The sequence below is a fragment of the Neopelma chrysocephalum genome, unplaced genomic scaffold, assembly GCF_003984885.1.
Source record: "Neopelma chrysocephalum unplaced genomic scaffold, ASM398488v2 Primary Assembly neopelma1_65, whole genome shotgun sequence".
Lineage (NCBI taxonomy): Eukaryota > Metazoa > Chordata > Aves > Passeriformes > Pipridae > Neopelma > Neopelma chrysocephalum.
The window spans coordinates 7,020,742-7,042,457 of NW_020897722.1; the positions used below are offsets into that span (position 1 = coordinate 7,020,742).

At 43.7% G+C, this 21,716-nt stretch overlaps 2 protein-coding genes across 5 annotated transcripts in view; one reads left to right on the forward strand and one right to left on the reverse strand.

Annotated features, from left to right (window-relative positions):
• The window catches only part of TRRAP (transformation/transcription domain associated protein), a 77,824-nt gene extending 72,854 nt beyond the window's left edge, over positions 1-4,970 (reverse strand). The window contains exons 1-7 of one of the 4 annotated variants that reach the window (XM_027683412.1): positions 4,703-4,970; positions 4,083-4,157; positions 3,381-3,531; positions 2,988-3,037; positions 1,846-1,956; positions 1,185-1,289; positions 470-553 (exon numbers count right to left, since the gene is read on the reverse strand). In XM_027683412.1, the coding sequence (XP_027539213.1) occupies positions 470-553; positions 1,185-1,289; positions 1,846-1,956; positions 2,988-3,037; positions 3,381-3,480 (450 nt within the window). In that variant the 5' untranslated portion in view covers positions 3,481-3,531; positions 4,083-4,157; positions 4,703-4,970. Of the gene's footprint in view, positions 1-469; positions 554-1,184; positions 1,290-1,845; positions 1,957-2,987; positions 3,038-3,380; positions 3,532-4,082; positions 4,158-4,394; positions 4,648-4,702 lie in introns of those variants that run through there. The other 3 variants (XM_027683411.1, XM_027683414.1, XM_027683413.1) reach the window with 3 other exon arrangements.
• Positions 4,971-5,021: 51 nt separating this feature from the next.
• On the forward strand, positions 5,022-14,422 carry TMEM130 (transmembrane protein 130). The gene is made up of 8 exons (XM_027683415.1): positions 5,022-5,470; positions 6,871-7,161; positions 8,440-8,608; positions 9,618-9,787; positions 10,431-10,515; positions 11,493-11,695; positions 13,008-13,120; positions 13,859-14,422. Exons 1-8 carry the CDS (start codon positions 5,413-5,415, stop codon positions 14,033-14,035), a joined length of 1,266 nt encoding a protein of 421 aa, XP_027539216.1. The 5' UTR covers positions 5,022-5,412; the 3' UTR covers positions 14,036-14,422.
• Positions 14,423-21,716: the final 7,294 nt, after the last annotated feature.

Genomic DNA, 21,716 nt, shown 5'->3' on the forward strand with positions numbered 1-21,716 from the left:
ATTAGAAATAATTACTATGAACCAAATAAGTCTTCCCAGGAAAAGCCCACGGAAAAAAGGCAACTTTTAAATACTTCTTGACGAGTCACAGGAGAGAGGAGGGGGGATAGGGGGAAGATAATGATAACAGTCCTGTTCCAGGATTTTCCCGTCACAAACCAAAAAGGCATCAATTTTCATCCTTTGTATGGGAATTCTATTCCTTAGTCTGATCATATTGTCCATAAGCACTTGAAGCAAGGACAACTAGACCTTAAGAGTTTGATTTTTAACCAGGGTTGGTAGCACTACGCAATCCTTTTAAAAATTACTTAATGGTTAAAAAAAAAATTAAATATATGGCCCCTTACAGGTCAGGCAACATAAAAGGACAGCAGGAAAACAAACCAACCAACCCACTAGAACAAAACAGCAATTCTGAAGAGCATGGCAGTAAGTTCTATAGAATATAAAAAGATTTATGACCTACTTCTTGAGTGATTGCTGGTCGGAACTGTTTGTGCAATTCAATAATTATTCTTAAGCAAATCAGTACATTTTCTTCATTCTCCGTCTGAAAAAAAGAATCTTTAGTGAGTCCACTGCTTAATTCTTCAACTACTCTGTAAGTACTTCAAAACCCTATAAATTATATTCTTCTCAACAATCTAAAGTGCCCAATTAATATGGATTTGCATGAGCAACATGCCTTTCCTTTGATATCTTGTAGTCCTAGAGTGGCTAAAATTAAATCCAACCCTATGGGAACAAAACCCAGAAGTTTCAATCACTCTGTACCATCAGACCTGTTCCTAGTGCCTCTCAGACAGAGAGACCCATGTGGGGCTATTTAAACACCTCTGCCTAGAGTAGGCTCTTTTCTAGGAGCTTCAAATGACAGTGTTTTCAATTCCAAGAAAGAAAACAAACTCTCTAGAATAAGCTCTCTGCCAAGAAATCTTGTCCAGCATGAGAACAGTTCCCTGCATTTGTAAAATCCAAATTTTCAAAGGGCAGAACAGAACATGTAGAAAAGCTGTTTGTGCTAAAAGATGACATGGGTGAAGCCTAAAGAGAATGCCCTTCCACTCTTGATCCAGCAGCACAGCTATTGAAAATCCTACTCCCAGCAAATTTTGGAGATGAAGAAAGTAGAGGAAAATACTTCTGAAAATTAGAAACAGTTTTAAAAGGAAAAAAAGTACCTCTAGAAATCTAAACATCACAGATAGGATATTTTTTGTATGAAGACGAAGATGTTCATTTGTTGGTATTCTGTGAATTATTTCAAGCACAAGCTTTCGGAGTTGCTGTAAAAAAAAAAGCCAAAGATATGACAGAACTTTTTTAAAAGCCCTCAAAACCCAGCAAGGGGTTGCAACATCTTTTTCAGCTTAAGACTTCTGCATGCTTAAACAGAAAAACAAAAGCCATTTTATTTCATGTAGATATAGGCTTATATACAAACACATAATGCTTCCTACACATATGTGAATTAAGGGAATTCTAACAAATTTACAGTTGAAAAACTAAAGTTTTCAAACATTTTTTAAGGAATGCGATTTAAAGCACTTAATGACAAAGATTCAACTTTTGCCTTTCATTCCTAACCCTCAGTAAAGTCAGTAATTTGTAATATAACAATGTAGAGTATTTCTGCAAGAAATCCTGTCACACCCAGTTTTTCCTCATTTTGCATAGAAGCCCAGATTTGCAAAGTTTATCTGTAACTTACTTAGAAACTGGACTTTTTCAATTTCACTCCAAATGACAGATCTATTTTTAACAAGCCTATACATAAATCAGTTCATTAGGTTAATCAAGGACTTCATTACAAAAAGACAAGAGATGCTCCAAACAGTTTACCTGTGCTGGCTTCTCCTGCAGAAACTGAACTTCTCCATCCTGCAGAAAGGTGAGAAACCGAGGGATGATGTGTTCCAGGAACGTAGAATATTGAGGGGATGATGTCACATTCTAATTAAGAACAAAAAATGGGGATGTATATAATAGACATTACACAGATTAGATTTAGTTACATTCTGCTGACACACTACAGAGCACTGCCAGTGAAGCAAGCAAAGGGGAATACAAATTAATTCCTTTAATCTCTATGAAGAAGCGGAGAAGGAAAAAATTCACGCTCAAACAAAAAATTTTTAAGAAACAAGAATCAAATCTATCAAACGTTTCCATCCAGAAATTGGTTTAGAAGAGCCATATGCTCTGCTAGCCCAGAACAACATTCCAACAGCCAGCCCAACTGGCACTGCCACGCAGGTAATACTGTGGGGAAGCACCTCAGTTTTAAACCTCACCTCAGGAAGTCCCCCAGAATCATCACTCCATGTTCAGTTCTACACCCAAATCAATAATGCAGCCGACAGAATTTGAACATGAATTTCAGAACAGCCACATAATAACTAAGTATTCACCTAGAGTATAATTTCTGCTAACACAAGGTTAACTTGTGTCCCACACTTTCTCTGCTGCTCATGGAAAATGATGGTCCATCACTACGCAAAAGACGTCACTGGAGACACCTCCACTCCCTATGTTGGAGTCTGCATCTGAGAACTCCTCTCTCACTTCTATACTATGGAACTACTCAGAGGAATCAGAAGGGCCTCTTTTTCACAAGGGCACAATACACATTTGAACCAAACAAAGGAAAGCATTAAATACAGAGATTTACATTCAAAAAATGGAAGAAAAATCTCTTACTTCGCTTTTATTTAAATGCTTCCTGAATAAACATTAGAGAATGAAAGCTCTCTAAGTTCAGACGTAATTCCTTCAACAACCTGCCCAATTCCTAAATACAAACCTAAAATCAATGACCTGTAACTGTTTAAATTATAAGTCACAAGACACTAACATTAATCTTTTAACCACATAAAATCAGAAATCAAGTCAACATACACTAAGCACATGAAAGGCTGCCACTGCAGAAGGCTGGGGATTTTTTGTTGGGGTTTTGTTGTTCGGGCTTTTTTCTTTTTATTTACCTCAAAATTCTCACTGACTTCTTGCATCATTTTCAGTTTGGTTTCATCGGCTGAAAATGGAAATCGAAGCAAAGAAATGTAAATGTAAAACTAGATCATGAAGGAAAATACCAGGCTCATTGATCAAAGAAGCAATCAGATCTTATCAGTTTAGCTATCATCGCCCAATTATAAAGCACACCATTCTCTCAACCACCACACAACCACACACGCACTCCACTCACTCACTTTGGCTCATGCAAGTATTGCTCATCACTTTGCTTCTTCAAAAATCAAAACTCAAACAAAATTCAAAGTGAATTTGACATTGATCTACTGCCTGAACAGTACTGCAACATTTGTGAAACAAACTACTGAAGAACTGTAATTTTCGATAAGAAAAAACTCTCTTACGTGTATTGACATCTGTAAGAGCAGCCACAAACTGAAGGTATTTTTTCATCAAAGTGGTTTGGTCCACCACCGTAGGCCCTTGTGCTGAAACAAATGCCATCTTCGAGGAGGAAAGGTCAGCTTTCAGTACCTAAAATCAAGATCAACACACCTACAAAAGAATAAAGAAGTATTTGTTAGTACATATGGTTGGTTAACAGCCGCTATCAGATCACTACATCCATTTTTCTGACCTATTGAGGGGGACCACCTTTTCCATAAACCACAGCTGTCACGTTTACTTAAGCTTACAAATACAATGCCAAGCATGTACAGCACTCACTGCAACAGGAATGCACTAACAGATACAAGTGGTTATTGGGCTCTTCCCACCTCAGCCCAAACATCCACGCGTTTTGCTTGGTTCCATCTCTCCCAGCAGCAGGCTCCATGTTCGGGAATGCTCCCAACACCGCACACCTGTTATCCTGTCACCCAGGATCCCAAATTTAACAGCTCCCCTCGGACACACCCCGGCGGGACTCACTCCCAGCGGTACCCGAAGTTGTCCACGAGCTGCCTTTCTCGCTTGTGAAGAAACCTAAAACCACATTCATCTTGAGACACCGGCGGCCTCCCCGCTGCCCTGGGCGGTTTCTGTCCGCGCTCCTCACGGCCTCCATGGCCGGGGTGCCCCCAAACGCCCCCCCGGACGCCCCTCACCTTCCCCGCCGCAGCGCTGCTCGCACCGGCTCCTCCCCGCGGCCAGGGCGCCATCACGCCGGCCCCATCTCCGCCCTGCGAACAGGGGCACCCGTGAGCGGCCGCGCCGGCGCCTTCCCCGCCCCTCAGCGCTGCCGGTGCCGCGCTCGGCCCGAGGCCTCCGGCGGCGGTGCCGGCGGCGCTCCGGCCGCTTCCTCCTGCCCGCGGCGCGCCGGTCCCGCCCCGCCGGCAGCGCCGCGCCGGCCTCGCCCCACACCGCTGCGCTCCACCCCGGCCCAGGCCCCTCCGGGGCGCTGCCCCCGCGCTCCTCACCCCGCGGCTCCCGGGCCCGGCTCGGCCGCGGCGCCCCGGGTCCCTCCTTTGTTGCTGCCGGAGGCCGCCGGCAGCGCATGGGCGCGACGGAAGCGCCCGCGCTCAGTTCCGGCCGCCTCCTCCCGGTGCCGCCTCCCGCGCCTCTCCCGGGGCGGAGGCCAGGGCGGAGGCCGGCGCGGAGCTCCGCGGTGCCGCCCGGTCCCTTCACCGGCCCCGGTGCCACCCCTGCCTTGATCCGCCCCAGCCCGGCGCTGCCTGAGGCGAGCCCCGCCCGCCTCCTCGGCCCCGTAACAGCGGGCGAGAGTTACCGGGGCAGACGGGGCCGCTGCCGGTCCCTCCGGCCGGCACGGCTCGATCCGGCCCGCAGGGGCCCCGGGAGAGCGGCGGCAGGGCTGGAATCCAAGCAGAGGGGGCTGATCCGCCAGGAGAAACAAAACCGCAAGCAGGAGTGACAAAGGGCTTCGAATGAGGAGTTTAAAGAAAAAATATAAAATAAATTAATTTTAAAATCCCACAGCCCACTGCGGGGCTCTGGCTCTGGCTCCCTGCGGCAGCGCGCCCGTCACGGGCCCTCCGGAGCGCTGCGGGACCGGTAACCGCAGCCCAGGTGCCGGTAACCGCAGCCGAGCCGTCCCCGCGCCACCGGGGCCTCAGAAACACCGAACCCGTGCGTGTCATCCCCAAAGCACAGCACAAACCCCGTCCGAACCCTAAGAGCTATCCCCGCGCTTTCCGCAGATGGGCGGCATTTGTGCGCTGTTTTATTGATTATTTGTTTAAACTCCCCGGCGGCTTCGCAGCCCCGTCACGCTGCCAACACGATCCCGCAGGAACTGCCCCCGGGAGAGGCGGGCTGGGCGCTGCCGCGGGGGAGCGGCCCGGGGGCGCGGACGGAGGTGCCGCAGAGCCTCGGGGGTAGCGCCGGCCCCAGCGCGGCCAGAGCCGGTACTAGACCTGGCCCTAGACCTCGTACCAGACCCGGTCCCGGAACCGGCCCGTGGCCCCCGCAGCCCCCAGCATGGTGCGGCTGACCTGCGTGATGCTGCTGCTCGGCCTCGGTGCCGCCTCGGCGGCAGGTAAGGGGCCGCGGGTCCGCGCTGGCATCGCCGCCGGGGAGCGGGCGAGGGGCTGCGGGGAGCGAGGGGTCACACATTAGCCGTGAGCTGCATTACTGATGCGGGAGGTGGTTCGCTGCCCCAGCTTAATAGCTATGACCGCGGATGGAGGCAGCGCCGGGCACCTTTCCACCACCCCAGACTTTATTCTCGGGCGCTGCGACCTTGGAGCCTGCAGTGGAGGTGGGGCATCCCGAGCAGCCGGGGTTCTGCTTTGCACATCTGACCTAAAAGTTGCACTTCTGCTCCCTCCGCTGACCCCGCGCCGCGGGTCACAAGGCACCTCAGCAGCCGCTGTCCCTCCCTGTGGGACTCGCGGAGCTGCATTCTGCAGAGGTCGGGAGGGTAGAAGAAATCCCTGAACTGGATGGAACGTCTTGCTGTGCCGGTCACTCCCTGAGTGACCTTGGGTTTGCCACTGAAACTCCAGCTGCTGCAGCTGTTGGGCCGATATGGCCCTGGTTTGTGCAGCACAACGATAACCTCCAAGGAGAAGTGCTAGATAAGCATGAGGTAACTGGCTATTTTTTTCCTAAGTTCTGCTGAAGTGGAGCATAGCCTGAATATTCTAGAGACATGAAACCTCACTGTGCCAGATTTCATCAAATCACAAGCATTTCTCTGTTAACTCAAAAAACTGAACTCAGGGCATTTCTTGTGCTGTGAAATGTGAACAGTGGAGTTCTTGCTCAGGCAGTAATGTTACAGTTCATTTCTCACAGTCCTTTTGCCTCCAGAATTGCTCAGCACCTGTGATGCGTAAAATAAAACATGGGCACTAAGTAGATGCTTTGGAATCTCTTTCCACCCTATCCCAAGCTGATGGGTGCAGAAAAGCCAGCACAGGAGCTGGGTGATCCCAGTGCTCCCTCCACATTACAGGTCACAGATGAGTGAGAAATGCAACTTCTGAAGCTCAAAGGTTCCTGTCCTGGTTAGCAATCTGGTGGCTGCTGAAAGAGAGAAGGAAAGGCACCAGCATGAGAACCTCCCAGCTCTGCTGCTCTGCCCAGCCCTGCTGCTCTGCCCAGCCCTGCTATTGGTGGTTGTTGCCTTTCCTTTTGTTTTGAGGTTTTAGGCTTGTTTTTTTGTTAATTTTTAACACATGCAGATCCTTTAATGTTGCTGCACTGCTATTTTTTGGAAAAATTGAATCTATCCTTTCCATAAAACTCAATTTCACTCACACGCCATCCACTGCAGTAGTTGCAAGAGCTGAAATAAGTAGAGGAGATAAAAGTGAGTCATTCAGAGCAGCAGAGGTGGTTCAACTGACTAGTTAAAATGCGTAAATAAATAAATAACATTAAAAATGCAATAGAACAAGATTTGTTTTGCTTTTTTTCTTCTCATTTCCACAGAGGCATATGGTCTAGAAATAACCAACAATGGTCCCATCACAACAGGAGCTCAAGCTACTGTTCAGGCCACTCTAAGTGTGAAGAATGAAAATGTCACATCAGACTTGTATCACTTTAACTGGATTTATGCTCCTCTGATTTTGATAGAGAAATCTGAGCAGGGGTTTAACTCTGTAGTTAATGTGACCGGAGAATTTCCTGGGACTTTTCCTGTATCTGTTTGGGTGACTCACAGGAACTGTTGGCTGTGTCGGCCAGTTGCTAGAAATGTCACTGTGCTTCAGATCACAGGTAAGATTTGCCTTTACAACCTCTACACCTTCAGGAATTCAGTATTCAGGGTGCTGGCTGCCTTTGTTAGCACCAGGAAAATGAAAGTCAGTTGTAAATACGGCTCCTGACAACACAGTTTGATTTGTGCAGCCCTTTGACTGGAGGTGGGTTTAGGTGGCATTGTACAATTAGTACCGTTAGAGCCACACTGCAGTCTACCTCCATCCAGGATAAAGTGTGATCCTGCCCATGTTTTCCTGCCTCTGTCACTTGGAGAAACTGAACTAGAAACCAGATGTTTCAGCAGCTGCAGTTCACACATCAGCATTGTTCAGAGATGTCCAGACTCCTAAAACAATGCTTCCCAGCATTTCTACTTTTAAAGTTAGGATAACCAGCAGCAGTGACAAACTGCTGATTGTCCCTGTTGCATGACACAGCAGATCTTAGGCCATCACCACAACAGAGCCTTTACATTTTCTTTTAAAGCTCTAAATAAGTGTACTGAAATCGGATATGAAATCATGGCTGCATTTTCAAATGTTCCTAAGTGCAATTTCAGCTTATTGGGAATATTCATAACCACAAATATGTTTTTTTTTTTTTTTTACAAATTAACCAGTGGGGTGGTATGGTTAACCCAATTTCTCATATAGGGGATTGACATGAAATCATCAACTGACAGCTTTCCGCCGTGTCATCATAATACCTCTTTATTCACAGGTTAGAGAGTTTCTTTTAGATCAGCCTTGTAAACAAATTCCAACATAAAACCTCTCATAGACATCAAAACTTAATCCTTTCTGTATTCACAATACATAGTGCTCTGTTCTTCATAGTAGTCAAATTTTAATTTATGTAGAAATAGCTAAAAACTAAAAACAAAACCCCAGCAAAATAGAAAACCTCCCCAAACAAACAAATAAACCCCAGCACCCCAAACATGAAGGGTGTGTATAGTGGTTTGATTCTAAATCTAGACACTCGTTGTTAATCCCACTTGTTTTTACATCAAGAGTAAAAGTTTATACTGACCTTAATAGGTCCAAGATTTCTTAGTTCTATTAGAAGTTTTATCATGACCCACTGTATAACCCTAAATAAGTATTTTAATTTCACTGCCTCGTTAACATATGTAACAACACTGAATAATAGATATAAAATACACTTAAACACTTAGAGTAGGACACACAAAGATTTAAGCAGTACATCTGAAATAATGTTTTTATGCACACACAGAGCACGTTATGGAAGTGACATATGCTGTCATTCTTTTCCTACCTTATTATTCTGCAGAATTTATCACAGGGAATCTCACCATTGCCCAGATAGAAGACAGTGAAGTTGTCACACGGGGTTCTAGTTCCTCCATGGGTGCAGTGACCCGGATTTCCTTCTCTCTTCATGACCCAAGTCATTACTTCAAGTCAGCATCATTTGTCTACAACTGGGATTTTGGAGACGGGTAGGTGTGGTTACTTGGTTGGCTTTAAGGAGTATTCAAGATGGGTCTGATTCAGATGCTCATCTAGAGAAAAATCATAGCTAAATCACAAGACAAAGCACATGCCTTTGTGAGTTGGTACATCCTCGGCATGTCACCCTGGTGAATTCTGAAAATCAAAATTCACTGTGTGCTCACAAGATGATGATGTTTTAAAGACCTAGACTTCTTGTTCAGATATATGCTTACATGTATTACCCTGTGTGTGTGATGAGCCAAACTGAGTGAAATGGAATAAGCAGCTTATTGTAAATTATTTTAAAACATCATTGTACCTGCAGATCTCCATTAGCAGGTGGTTGTCGTGTATGTGAATAATTTGTGCACTTAAGGAGAATGGAAGCAGTGGTTGGGCAACAAGGAGCTGTTATTGTGACCAGCTATCCATAAATACACAACAGTTTGGTGAGGAGCTTTTGAAAGTGGAGATTGTCTCAAATAATATGCAGGTGCACTTTACCAGGGGTAGAACAGCACTCAGAACCATTAGAAATAAAACTATGGGTAAAGCCACCTGGCAGTAGGGAGGAAAAAAACATTCAGTTATTTATCTTATTTGAAGATGAATACATATATGGGCAAAGAGGGATGTGAGATGTAAGCTTTAGTCTCTGAATACTATTTTGTTTCTTTCTTTCTCCCCCCCACCTTAGTTTCAGTTAACTTATAGTCTGCCTGCTATGAAGGTTGTTGACTATTCCTATTTCGCTTTGTGAATTCTTTTAGCATTATCTTTAGTTTCTTTGATTAAAAATGCACAAGTTTACTCCGGATCTTATACTGATTGTAGCACTATAGGTAATGCCATAGACATAAATCCTCATTGATATGGACATAAAGTAGAATTAGAATCACAGTGACTGCAGTCTGTAAAGAAAATATATTAGAGCTTGTCCAATTTTAAACCAGAAACCTGCAAGCACTTGGTAAAAGGCAATTTGGATTCTAAACCTTTTTCTGTTTCACACAGAATTTACCAGATTACCAAGGAACCCTTTGTCTACTGTAACTGCTCTTCCATGGGGAATCGCACGGTGCATCTGAAAGTCGTAGCTGAATGGGAGCAAATTGGAAGCATCATCCACGAAAGAGAAATTATGCAGAAAACTGGTGATTTTACCACAGCTCTGGAGCTCTTGGGTAATTAAAAAACATTTTGCATATTCAATCCACAACTTCCTATATATGTACAGATAAAATCTAGCTTCAAAGTGGTAACACAACTTCAGCACAGTTTCACATACAAGAACTGGCCAACATGATTCAATGAAGTGTTTCCATTGCAAAATGGATTTTGTGCTGTTCTAGTGCAGAAAAATGGGGGGAAACATATAAAGTCTTCTGTTTCTTTTTAATCTACAACAAAAATTCACTGTCTTCTTTAAAATCTCACATACACTTAAAACAATAAAATGTTGACCATAACTTATGCTGGATTTGTCAATTTATACCAGCCAATCCTAAACAATACATAAGTTAAAACAAGCATTTGGAAAGTCTCATTGATTTGGTCAGCTTCAGGAGTAAATAAACATGGAAGTAAAAATGTAAAGAATTAATAAAGTAGTTGATTATATATTAAAAAGAAATCATCAAAAATTCAGAAAACTTTCAATATCTCTACTGGTAGGTTTCCTTTTTGGGTATAAGACAAATATTATTATTTGTGTGGTTGATGGAGCTCAAATCTGCTAAGACTGTGAAAACAAACCTTCACTGGAAAACCAGTGAGGTTCAAGTTTCAATGTGGAGTGTGACATGCTGCCTTTTTATTTCTTTTCAGATGCTGTTAAAAGTATTAATGTAGTGGGCTCCAGAGAAACTCACGTAATGGAAAACTTGAATTTATCTCTTCATATCAATGGCACGTAAGTAGCAAACAAGACTTCATTCCCCAAAAACTGAAAAGAGCAAAAACCATTACAGGCAAACCTGAGATCACTAAAAGCAGGCTTGGTAACCTCCTTGTCACAGGACTGGGGCTGATGCAATGGGAGTTTAAGACAGAGAAGCAATGACAAAGGCTTGAGAGATGGGTTATCAAAAACAAAGCTGGAAAATGAGCTAAGCACATAAACATGCTGCTTTCTTTAGCAGAGAATGTCATAAAGAGATAAGAAAGAAAAACTAATAAAATAGGGCAAAGAAAACCTCTATCTGATGTCAGAATCCAAGTCCATAGTGCATAAGGTGAGTTTGAGCAGAATCAGTTGGAACAGAGGCCTGGAAACGTAAGTAAAAAGCACCAATTAGACATGGTGAGAAGCCATATGGCCATAAAGTGGGTTGCACTAGATTGCTTGATAACAAATAAAAACCTTTTGTTATTGTAAGGGAATGCTGTGGTCCTTGCAATTAATTTACCTTTTCCAGCTGTTAGCCCATTGTCCAGAGCTCATCTTACATTCTTTCTAGTTTCAGCTGCAGGGTTTTTTTAATTAGAAAAGTCTTGGGTGTGCTTCAGTAGCACAGACAATGATTTCTGTGTGAGAAGGACAAAGAACAAACAACGTATACTCCCTTGGAAGTGCAGGGAAAAAAGCTTCCTTTTATCTTTTTCGGAAAATGACTGTGGAGTTTTCTACACACAGTGCCCTGCCAGTGACCCACACAGGTATTCAGCTCTCAGCTGAAAGACTTACCTTCACAGAAGCACCACAAACAACCTTTTCGTTTGGCAAATGCTGTAAACCAAACACTTGTGAGGTTAATTACTTCTCTATTTGTATTTAGATTACCTTCATTATTTTTAAAACTATTACACTAGTTTAACCAAGCTCTTACCTGAAATTTTCACGATTTTTTCACTTTTTTCTGTTGAGTCTTTTTGCTCTTTTCCTTTCAGCCCACCACTGGCACTATGCTGGCTTATAAAATCCGAGTGCATTCCACTTGAAGGTGACAAATGCCATCTGGTGGAGATCAGTGGCTCCTGCTACAATCTCAGCCACACCTTCAGGGACGCGGGGCAGTATTGCCTCAGCATCAGAGTGGAGAACGGCGTCACGATGCTGCAAACCTACCACGGGATAAAAGTGTGGCCAACAGGTGAGGAGTAGCGAGAGAGATTCCCACCTGTCAGGGCACTGACACTCTCAAACAGGTTAAGGACAATTAAGAATTAACCAGCCTGCAGATGAGGTTTCTGAAAACTTTGTATATAACCCTAAAAGGATAGGAATAAGAGAAAGGAGAGCTTATAATGTGCCTGCTGTAATTGCTCTGAGCTTCTTGCAGTCTGCTGAACCCTTAGTCCCAAGGGTATCTTGAAGCTAGTAAGTTTTCTGGGAAGGCTATATTACTTAAATTACATATTTTTCAGTTTAAATAGTCCAGTTTTGGTAGTTAGAAAGGATAATTAGGAAAATCTACATCTGTCACACTCAATTAAACAGTCTCAATTCTCCTTTTAGTTTAGTTATGGGGTTTTTGAGAGCAGATTTCTCTAGGTTTCCATTTCATTACAGATTTCTGTCCCTCCTGCCAGTGATCCCTGCTGGCTCCCCCATACATGGTGACATGTGCCCCTCTTGGGTTCCCAAATCATCTGGGAAAGTGGTTAGGTGGCCAGGTGAAGAGGACAGAGGGCAGCCAGGCTGTGACACAGAACAGTTACCCCCATCTCACCATGGGCACCACTTGTGTAATAAATAATAATAATAATAATGGCCAGTCTTCGCGAACGAAGATTTTGGGAAAGGTCTTTTACCTTTCCAGCCTGCGCAATGGATTTTTTAGGTGAGACACAGCCTGCGCTGAACTGAGCCTACCCTTTAATCCTAAGGTTCATCTGCCGGGGCCAAGCAAGCTTGGACAATGGCAGTGAGGTCCTCAGGACGTAGGTTTGTTTAGAGTGACCTTCTCATAGATGGATGGCCTCACAGGGCTAACGGGCTCCATCTGCCCGGGGGACGGAGGAATCGAACCGGGGTTGCAGCAGTGAAAGTCCTGCATGCTAACCACTAGGCCACCAGGCACTGATGTGCATGCAGGGCTAAATCCTCTGTCCTGGAGGCAGCTGTGAAAGTGAAATAATCCTATCCTTTCCTGTACTCTTGAAGTACCACAGAGGTACAAACACCCTGGGGAGTCAGGGCTAACATAAGTAACTGGGTGGGGTTTTTTAGGCTGTTCAAGAGAAAAGATGGGTAAAACGGGAAAGACCTTTTCCCTCTTCTGAGATTTCAGAAAGGCATGGAGTAATCCAGGACGGAAAATTTATTCCCTCTTGCACACACCTCCTTTGTTCTATAAATACAAGAGCTTCTCCTAAAACTTCTCCATCTTTTCCTTCTCACTGTTGCCTTTTCTCAGAGTGTTTTGTATCACTCCAGGAATGTGTCCTTGTGCTCTTTCCTAGGGATCCACCCAGCTTTCTTAGTCCTGGTCTGCATCGCTCTGGTTTCAGTGATGTTGCTACTGGTGCTGTACACGACCTTTCGAAGTAACACACAACAAAAAGATCTTGTGGAGGTATTCAGTTACTCCTGCTTTGATCTGGGACAGTAATTAAGTATCTTTCAGCTATGAAAGGTATTTAGTATGACAGGTTCTGTAATCCCCAGACAAGTGGAGCAGGAGGGAACATTTCCCTGGTATGTGTGATCTGTTCCACTGAAAAATCTAAACAGCGTAAGCAAACACTTTTAGCAACAGGCATGTGTCTGGCTTATTGCAGAGAATTCTAAATCAAGTTTCCATGAGCAATTTGTTAATATTCTCAAGCAGATGCTTGCACTAAAGTGGATCCTCTTCCAGAGGATCTACCTCAGAGTAGTTACACAAAAGAAAGCAGGGAGATAGTGCAAGAGGATACAGGATAATAAAATAGGAGGGGTACATTGCCTAAAACAGCACTGAATTGTTACCTACCCCTAGTATGTGACCTTCATCTCCCCAGCTCCCTTCCAGCTTTGATACACCTTTTACAAATGTGTTTGTAATAAGCATGAGTTCCTAAATCAAAAGTAGCTTTCATGGTACTTTGCAAAGTACCTAATACCCTTTACGTTGTGCCACAATGTGAATAACTTGCCTGTAGAGAGACTGCCTATGAGCAGCAGGTATGAATCCGAAGTCTATTTGAAGTTGGTGACCGACTGAAAATGGTTGAGGACCAAGTGCCATTTCTGGCCCATTGTATTTTTGCTGGACTCACTTGAGCCAGAAGGAACAAAACTAAAAATGATCTCTTTGATGTTCTTTTTCCAGGTAGCTGACTTTGACTTTTCTCCACTGTCTGATGAACACCTGTCTAATCATTCAGAGTCAGGCTGTGGCCCACTATGTTGCAGATCATGTTTTCTTCAGTCATCAAAGGAAGCTGCCAGAGAGAGTCATGAACTCCGACATTCTTTTTACAAGCCAGTCAAAATGTACACACAGTGAAGAACTCAACTGCACTTTGGTTGCACTAACTGTCTAACCTTCTCACTTAGGATAAGTTAAAAGCCCAATGCTGCACAAAGGGTTTCATTTTGCCAGTGCAATGAGGTTCACCATTTTAAATCCAGCACTTGATTGTTTCATTCTCTGAGCTAAAAAAGAAAAGTAGCTTTGTATTTTTAACTTATACGGGTGTGTACATTTACAGCTGTAAATGCAGCATTTTATTCTTATGAAAGATTGTTTTATGTGCAGGTTTGCTAAACTCACTACCTCCTGTAATTTTTCTGTTCCTTCTGCTGTCTGTTTCAAAGAAGAAAATGCTTAAGACAAACATACCTCTGTTTCCTATGTTACAACAATATTACTGGAAATGGAAGTCACACAAAATGCTGTTGAATATTTCTTCTATAAGGGAACTGATGTGTCCAGGTTGAGAATGGCCTAGGTGCTTCCAATGAACCAGACCACCTGATTATGTTGTCTTTTTCCCTCCTGTCTTAAAAGACCCTCTTTTTAAGCTAATGGACATCTGTCAGACTGTAGTGGCTGATGACCTGCTCTTGGAGAGCTACCTGCTAGCAGTATTTTGGTGCTGTACAAGGGTCCACATGTCTACCACTTTGTGAAGTGATACACCACTCTAATCTTTTTTAGAAACTTTTTTTTTTCCAGGCTGTTCATTCTTCTTTTCTTTCTCATATTACTCCCCAACTAGTCACTAAAGCTCCTCTTCCAAAAAAGGCAACAGCCAGTAACTCAAAGCTGCTCAGAAAAACATATTCAATTTGAATTCATACTCAATGTTCAAGGCTGTATGAACTCCATGCCTGTTGCAGATTATCATCTACTATCAGCTTCCTGCTCTGCCAGGCTTTGCCCCTTGCTATGAGGCATTTCAGAGTACCCTGGAGGCTTTTAAACAAAAGTGCCTTTGTGGTCATTTCTTTTTTTAAATGTGACACACCTTCCCCACCTCTAATTTAAAGCCTATGGGTATTGTGGGCTTGGGGTTTTTCATAATTTCTCAAATGCACTGATTGGGAGATAATTGTCTGAATGGGAGGGGATTTACTGTGAGGTTTTTGGGGTGCTCATGTCACACATTCAACTTCTGTGCCTCCTCAGAGAAGCCCAGAGCTTCAGTTCCCCTGTGAACAAAATTACAGGACTTCAGAAGGGCTCTGTTAATAAATGTAATACATTTAAAGTAGAATAGGATCATCTAAGATAACAAATTCTATAAACCCCAGTTTTTGTCAAAAAGTACCTTCCAAGGCAGAACTTCTCTTGGCTTTTCTTCTAAAGAGAAACTGTATTTCTATCCAAGCTTGTTGATTAGGAGTGGTGTCCTTTGTATTCCTTCTCAGTGCTCTGGTATCAGACTCTTATCTTCAGTCATATTCAGTTACTGTTAAAAATGTGCCTCTCTTTAGCAAACAAGCTACTGTGCCTGAGAGCTTCAGTTGATTGTTTATTCCTGAGATCCCAGCCCTCTGAGCCACTGCCAAAGGTACAGAGACTCATTATGGGATGTCAGTGTGGTTGGTAAATGGCTACGTGGTCTTTGGGCACTGAAAAGATTTCTGATATGCAAAATGCAGCTGAGAGTGACAAAGCCCTAGACAGACTGCACAGGGGCTTTCTGCAGCCAGAAGTTTAGTTTGAGCTTCTTTTATTACATTTGTGACAGATATGTGGCCCTTGCTGTTGAAATACACTTAAAGACAACCCCTTGACATGCTAATGAATGTGTAAAAAGCCCTTTCTTCTCCATAATGCACTCCTAGCAAAGACAGTATCTGTGACAGCAGACTCAGATACATGAAACAGGGATCATTGGGGTTTGAGAAAGATCATATAAAAGGATTAAGACCTGTGTTCTGCCCCTTTCTCCATTAATTTTTTTTCCAGGTGATTCAGAGGGTACCATGGGGTGTTAGGCCACAACCATTACTGCTTTGGGTTTTTGCCTTTGTGCTCTCCGTATGTCCGAGCTGAGATACAGCTATCACGTCCCAGTCCAAAAGAGTGAGACATGGAGTTAGTGATATAAAACATCACTAACAGGCCTAAGAAAATCCCCAATTTCCTATTAAGGAAAGCAGAGCAAATGTCCTTCAGAAGAATATTGCCTCTCACTCTCTTCCTAAAATGAACAAAGGATGGCAAAGGAGCCAAATGATTCAGAAGGGTAGAAAAGATAAAGTGCTGCAAAGTGGAAAGTCAACAGTATCAAATAGTGGAAGATACTACTCAAGAGCAGATGGAAAAGTATAGAGGTTAGAAGGAAAGACTTCTCTGGCAAAAAATAAGCAGTGGAGAAAGTACACTTTAAAAGGCATGTCAAGAAGCAAATTAACCAAGGAAATTTAAACAGCCTTAGCAAATTGAGGTATAAGTATGAGAAATATTCACACGAACATGTTCTTGAATCCAATATGAAACTGCTTCCTGCACTAAAGACTGATCTCTGGGTTCGATAAATGCATCTGAAATGGAAGACAAAAGGTAATTGAGCGGTTCAGGATATAGCAAAGAGATTAGTGGGACGTAACAAGGAGCAGTAGGAGGATTCATTTTGTTAACTTTAGAAATCAATGACCTGAAAAAAGGAATGTTCAGCAAAACGATCAAACTCACTGATTCAAAACAAGAGTCCGGTAAGTGCAAAGCCAAAGAGAGATTAAATTCAGGTGATAAGCAAGAGCGTGGGCAGATAAAAAGTTTAGGCAATGAGAATTAGTTACAAGAAAATGTGTTTGAGCACAAAAATGCGCTGGAAATGCGTAGTATAAAAACACAAGAACTTCTTTTATTCTGTAATTTGTCATATAAAAAATGGTGTCGGTTTGTGCAGTAGTTATGAGGGCAAATTGGACCTTTATCTTAACAGCAGAGCATGAGGCTCTGTGGCTAAACAGGTCAAGGCTGAATTCTGTCTTTCATCTCTGGAAAGGAGATTACACAGCCCAAGCTGTGACAACAATTTGAAGTCACAAGACCTCTATCGCGTTTGCTGTGTGCTGGAGGAATGGAAATTCTTTCAGCAGAAGGAAGGTGAAGAACTTCATATTTAAATGCTCAGCTTTATTATTAGATAATCAGCCAACACTTCACCTTGATTTTGTAGAGCCAGTGCCAGTTTCCGTGGAAACTGAAATGCCATCCTGCAGCTGTCACAAAGTTGTTCAAATCCTGCAGATCTCAGCTTTGACAGCACACTGCACACTAGAAATGTGGATTTTTAAATTACAACCACTAAAGTGGGGAATGCAGAAGTTCCAGAAGCTTCTTTCAGTGTGGGAATACTTGTTGCCAGGGCATGTAATTCCTACAGCAGTGTGCACAAAGAGAGCAGTCACAGAAGATCGTAGAACCCAAAACATAAAATGGTTTGGGTTGGAAGGGACCTTAAAGATCATCTTGTTCCAACCCCCCTGCAATGGACAGAGACACTTTTCACTATCCCAGGTTGCTCAGAGCCCCATCAGTGGCCTTGAACAATTCCAGGGATGGGGCAGCAGCTTCTCTGGGCAACCTGTGCCAGTGTCTCACCACTCTCATAGGAAAGAATTTTTTCCTAGTATCCAGTCTAAACCTACTCTCTTTTAGTTTGAAGCCATTCCCCTTGTCCTGTCACTCCAGGCCCTTGTAAACAGTCTCTCTCCATCCTTCTTGCAGGCTCCCTTCAGGTACTGCAAGGCTGTAATTCGGTCACCCCGAAGCCCTCTCCAGGCTGAACAATCCCAATTCTTTCAGCCTTCCCTCACAGCAGAGGTGCTCCATTCCTCTGATCATCTCGGTGGCCTCCTCTGGACTCGCTCCAACAGCTCCATGTCCTTGCTGTGCTGGGCCCCCGGAGCTGGAGGCAGCTCTGCAGGTGAGGTCTCACCTGAGCTGAGGGGCAGAACCCCCTCCCTTGATCCGCGTGTTTTACAAAACACCACAGTTGTCCAACAACTAACACAACTACAGGAGCCAATTTTACCAGAGCACTAGGAAAAGACTAACCCAGCCAAATAATTTTCTAAAGCGTTTACTCACAGCAGTGCTAGGAGGCAGGGAAGTGATTATCACCGCTCGCAGGAGGCAAAAGGGAGCCGTATAGAGATACGGCAGCTGTAAATACCTGCATTAAAAGTCGAGATTATAAAGGTGATGACCATCTAGCTAATGCCGGCCCTTCCCGCGGCCCGTGGAGCGAGGAAAGCCGCACATTCAGGTTTCCTTTCCCACATTCCGGCCAACTTTCCCGGGCACGGCCCGGCCATGAGGCGAAGGCGCGGGACGCGCAGCAGGGGGCGCGCGCCGCGCGGGGATGTCCCTCAGGCGCCGCCGCCATGGCCGCGCTCAGCCCCGGCCGGGCCGGGCTGGCCTCGTGTGGGGCGGGGGGAAAGCACAGCCGGAGTCGATAAAGCAAACACGCGTGTTATGCACAATAAAAGTACCACAGGGCTGGGTGCCGCTCCAAGCAGCCGTGAGACATGACTCTTGAGTCAGGGCTGCACAGAAACGCCGCCCTGTGTGGGGCGAGCCCCATGTCCCTCACTGGGAAGCGATGGATGGATGGACAGACTAAACATGTTGTCCAGGCAGTAACGCTCCTGGAAGAGAACTTTCTGTGCTTTGTTCAGTGCACTTGACACAACGACACCCCGTCCCACAGTCCCTCACACCAGCGGGACACACACGGCAGGATCAGGAACTGGACGGATATGGCCCATTCCCGTGAACCAAAGCAGCATCACTGTCTGTGAGGGAGAGTAACTGTGAATCATAGGATCATTTATGTTGGAAATTACTTTTAACATCATCAAGTCCAACCGTTAACCCAGCACTGCCAAAGCCACCGCTAAACCATGTCCCCAAGTGCCACATCTACGCACCTTTTAAACCCCTGCAGGAATGGTGACTCCACCACTGCCCTGGGCAGCCTGTGCCAATGTTTAACAACACTTTTGGTGAAGAAATTTTTCCTAATATCCAATCTAAACCTCCCCTGGTGCAACTTGAGGTCATTTCCTGTTGTCCTATCATTTGTTACTTAGTTGAAGAAGTGATCTTAGTGAAGTTTCAATCTGCAATGACTTATCTTAAATTAAGGAAAATTAAGAAAGCAGCACACAGTATAAAACACAGCTGAGTGTAAACATTTCTTGAAATCACCTGGAGGTACCCGTCACTTCAGTGTAAGGTCTCAGAAACAGGGAAGCAGAAGAAGGAACAAACAGGCATGTTCTGGTTTAATAATTCTGTAAATTCGGTCCTTCCTGATAATATAAATTAGGACTTCGTTATTTAAAGAATCTTTTCTAGCCATAATTTAGATACAAAATGAGAACAGACCACAGCAATAGAAGTTCTCTTATCTGATCAAAAGCATGTACTTAATAGCAAAAAAATTCATATTATGCCATAGGTTTTTAATGTCTTTTCAATCTCTTGTCCTTAATCTATTCTTCTTTCATTATATGCAAAGCACTTACAATATATTGAATAAAATCAAAAGGGAAAAAATAATCTAAAAATCCAAATGCACTTGCTAATTAAATAGCAATGCCCTTACTTTCTTTCAGGCAATCTAGATAAATTACAATCTTCCCATACTAATTAACTCCAAGTTTAATGGATTTCCCTCACCACCTCAAGCTATGTAACCAAACACAACATGCTCAACTTTACAAAAACAAGTCAATATTGAAACTGGATGCTTTGCTTCAGCAAAGCACTCAAACATGTGTAAGTGCAAACACAGGGTCAGACTTGGAGGAGCAGCTCCTCGGAGTGGTGGAAAGTGTCCAGTGGAAAGGTGAGCAGCCTCACTTCAGGAGAGCCCAGTTCTCAGGACCACATCAAACATCTGCAGTGAGCACCTACACCTGCAGAGCTGATGTCTAGTGCAAAAAAGCACTTTTTAGCCCACTATTGGATTTTTTCTGCTTGCAAAGAATCCAGAGCATCTTCCTGGGCCACAGAGGACAAAAGGACTGGATTATGACAGGCGGCATGGAGTGTTCTCTACCACCCCAGGCAAATGCCCCATGCAGGAACACTGCAGCCACAAAGGCAGAGAGACCTGCATTTCTGAACTGAACCCCAACAACACAGAACAGTTCCTGGGAGCCTCTGTATTTGCATGTTAAAGTGTTTTATTGTATTAATTACACCATTAAAGTGAGGTTACTATTCTGTTACTAAATAATCTGCATATTGGGCAGTTGATCAAGGTTATAAGAAAGGAAATTTGAGCTAAAATATTTTGAGAAAACATGAGAGCATTCAACCAAGACAGTATCAGAAAATAAACAGCAGCCCCTGATCCAAGGAGAGAGAAAGATGGGTCAGTATAGTTTCCCTGAACCACCAGGGAAACACTTGGATTTTTGTAACAGCTTGAGCTTTGAATCTGAAATTACTCCAGGTAGCTCTACATCTGGTATTTTGAGTTCTTTGCGTGATTTTTTTCACCTTCTAACAGCAGCAGGATAGTAATACTCTACCCTGTCAAACAACTGCAAGATTCCACTTACAGATAAAATTATTCATACTCAGTAAAATGAGTGTTTCATATCACAGGTCCACCCCTGCAGAAGGAGCGAGGCATCCATTTCCCATGGATACCTCTCCACAGATAGGAGCTGCATTCTTAAGTATCCCTAAGACCAATTCAGAATATACAGTTTGGATGGGGAGGGGGAAAACTTTTAGGGCAAGTGGATTTGCAAATAGCCATTATTTTATTCAGATACTACTATATTTTCCGTGATTTGTTCTTTCCTTTTCTTTGGCTTGGTAATAAGTAGTGGGGAAAACCTGCTTGCAGACAGGAAGACACCATATAATTAAAGGTAAAGTGTTCTATTTAATTCTGTAGGAACAACATCGATTTTCCTAATACAGTGTGTGAAATGTGAAAAATCAGGTAAGCAGTGCATACATTTTTTATGAACAGGAGGACCCTGAACTGTTACTAATGAAGTACAGAAAGAAAAGACAGGACTCTGTAGGGAAATATCATCCATTAAATATCTCCCTGGGGATCAAATGACACTTACAATTGAGAGACACTAACTACCTCCTACATTTCAATTGGTTACCAGCAGGAAGCCTATTTGTAGAGATTTGTGCTGCCTGTACTCCGTTAGTGTAAGATGCCACATTAATATTTTCTGACCTTTGCAGTAGATATTACCCTTTTTTTTCACAGACCAGCAGCTTGATTTTACCTTTTAAAACCATTGATCCTGGTGAAGACTGAGCACAAGAGCAACCCTGTGAGTGTGCACAGGCCTGCTGAAGCCAGTGGACCTGCTGAACACGTGTTCTGAATGTTTTCTGATCAGGGCTTTAGTTACCCTTTACAACAAGACTTCTATGGTTCTTTTTGTAAAAGCATCCCTGCCTTTTACTAAATACCTATCACCAGAGATCAAAAGGCTTTTGAAATATGTCCCCGAAGAAAAGCAAAAAGTGAGAACTTAGAAATTCATTCATTTCAAAACTGATTAATCAAAGGCAGCTCTTTGATCAGTAAAGGAAGTTGTCGGTTCCAAAACAATGAGCACTTTAATAGGGAACGATCACACCTCTCTGGGTTTATTGTCCTTGAGGCACGTATGGGGCTCTCATGGGTGTCACCATCAGGGCTGACCAGGACACTGAGGCACATCTATTTGGCAGT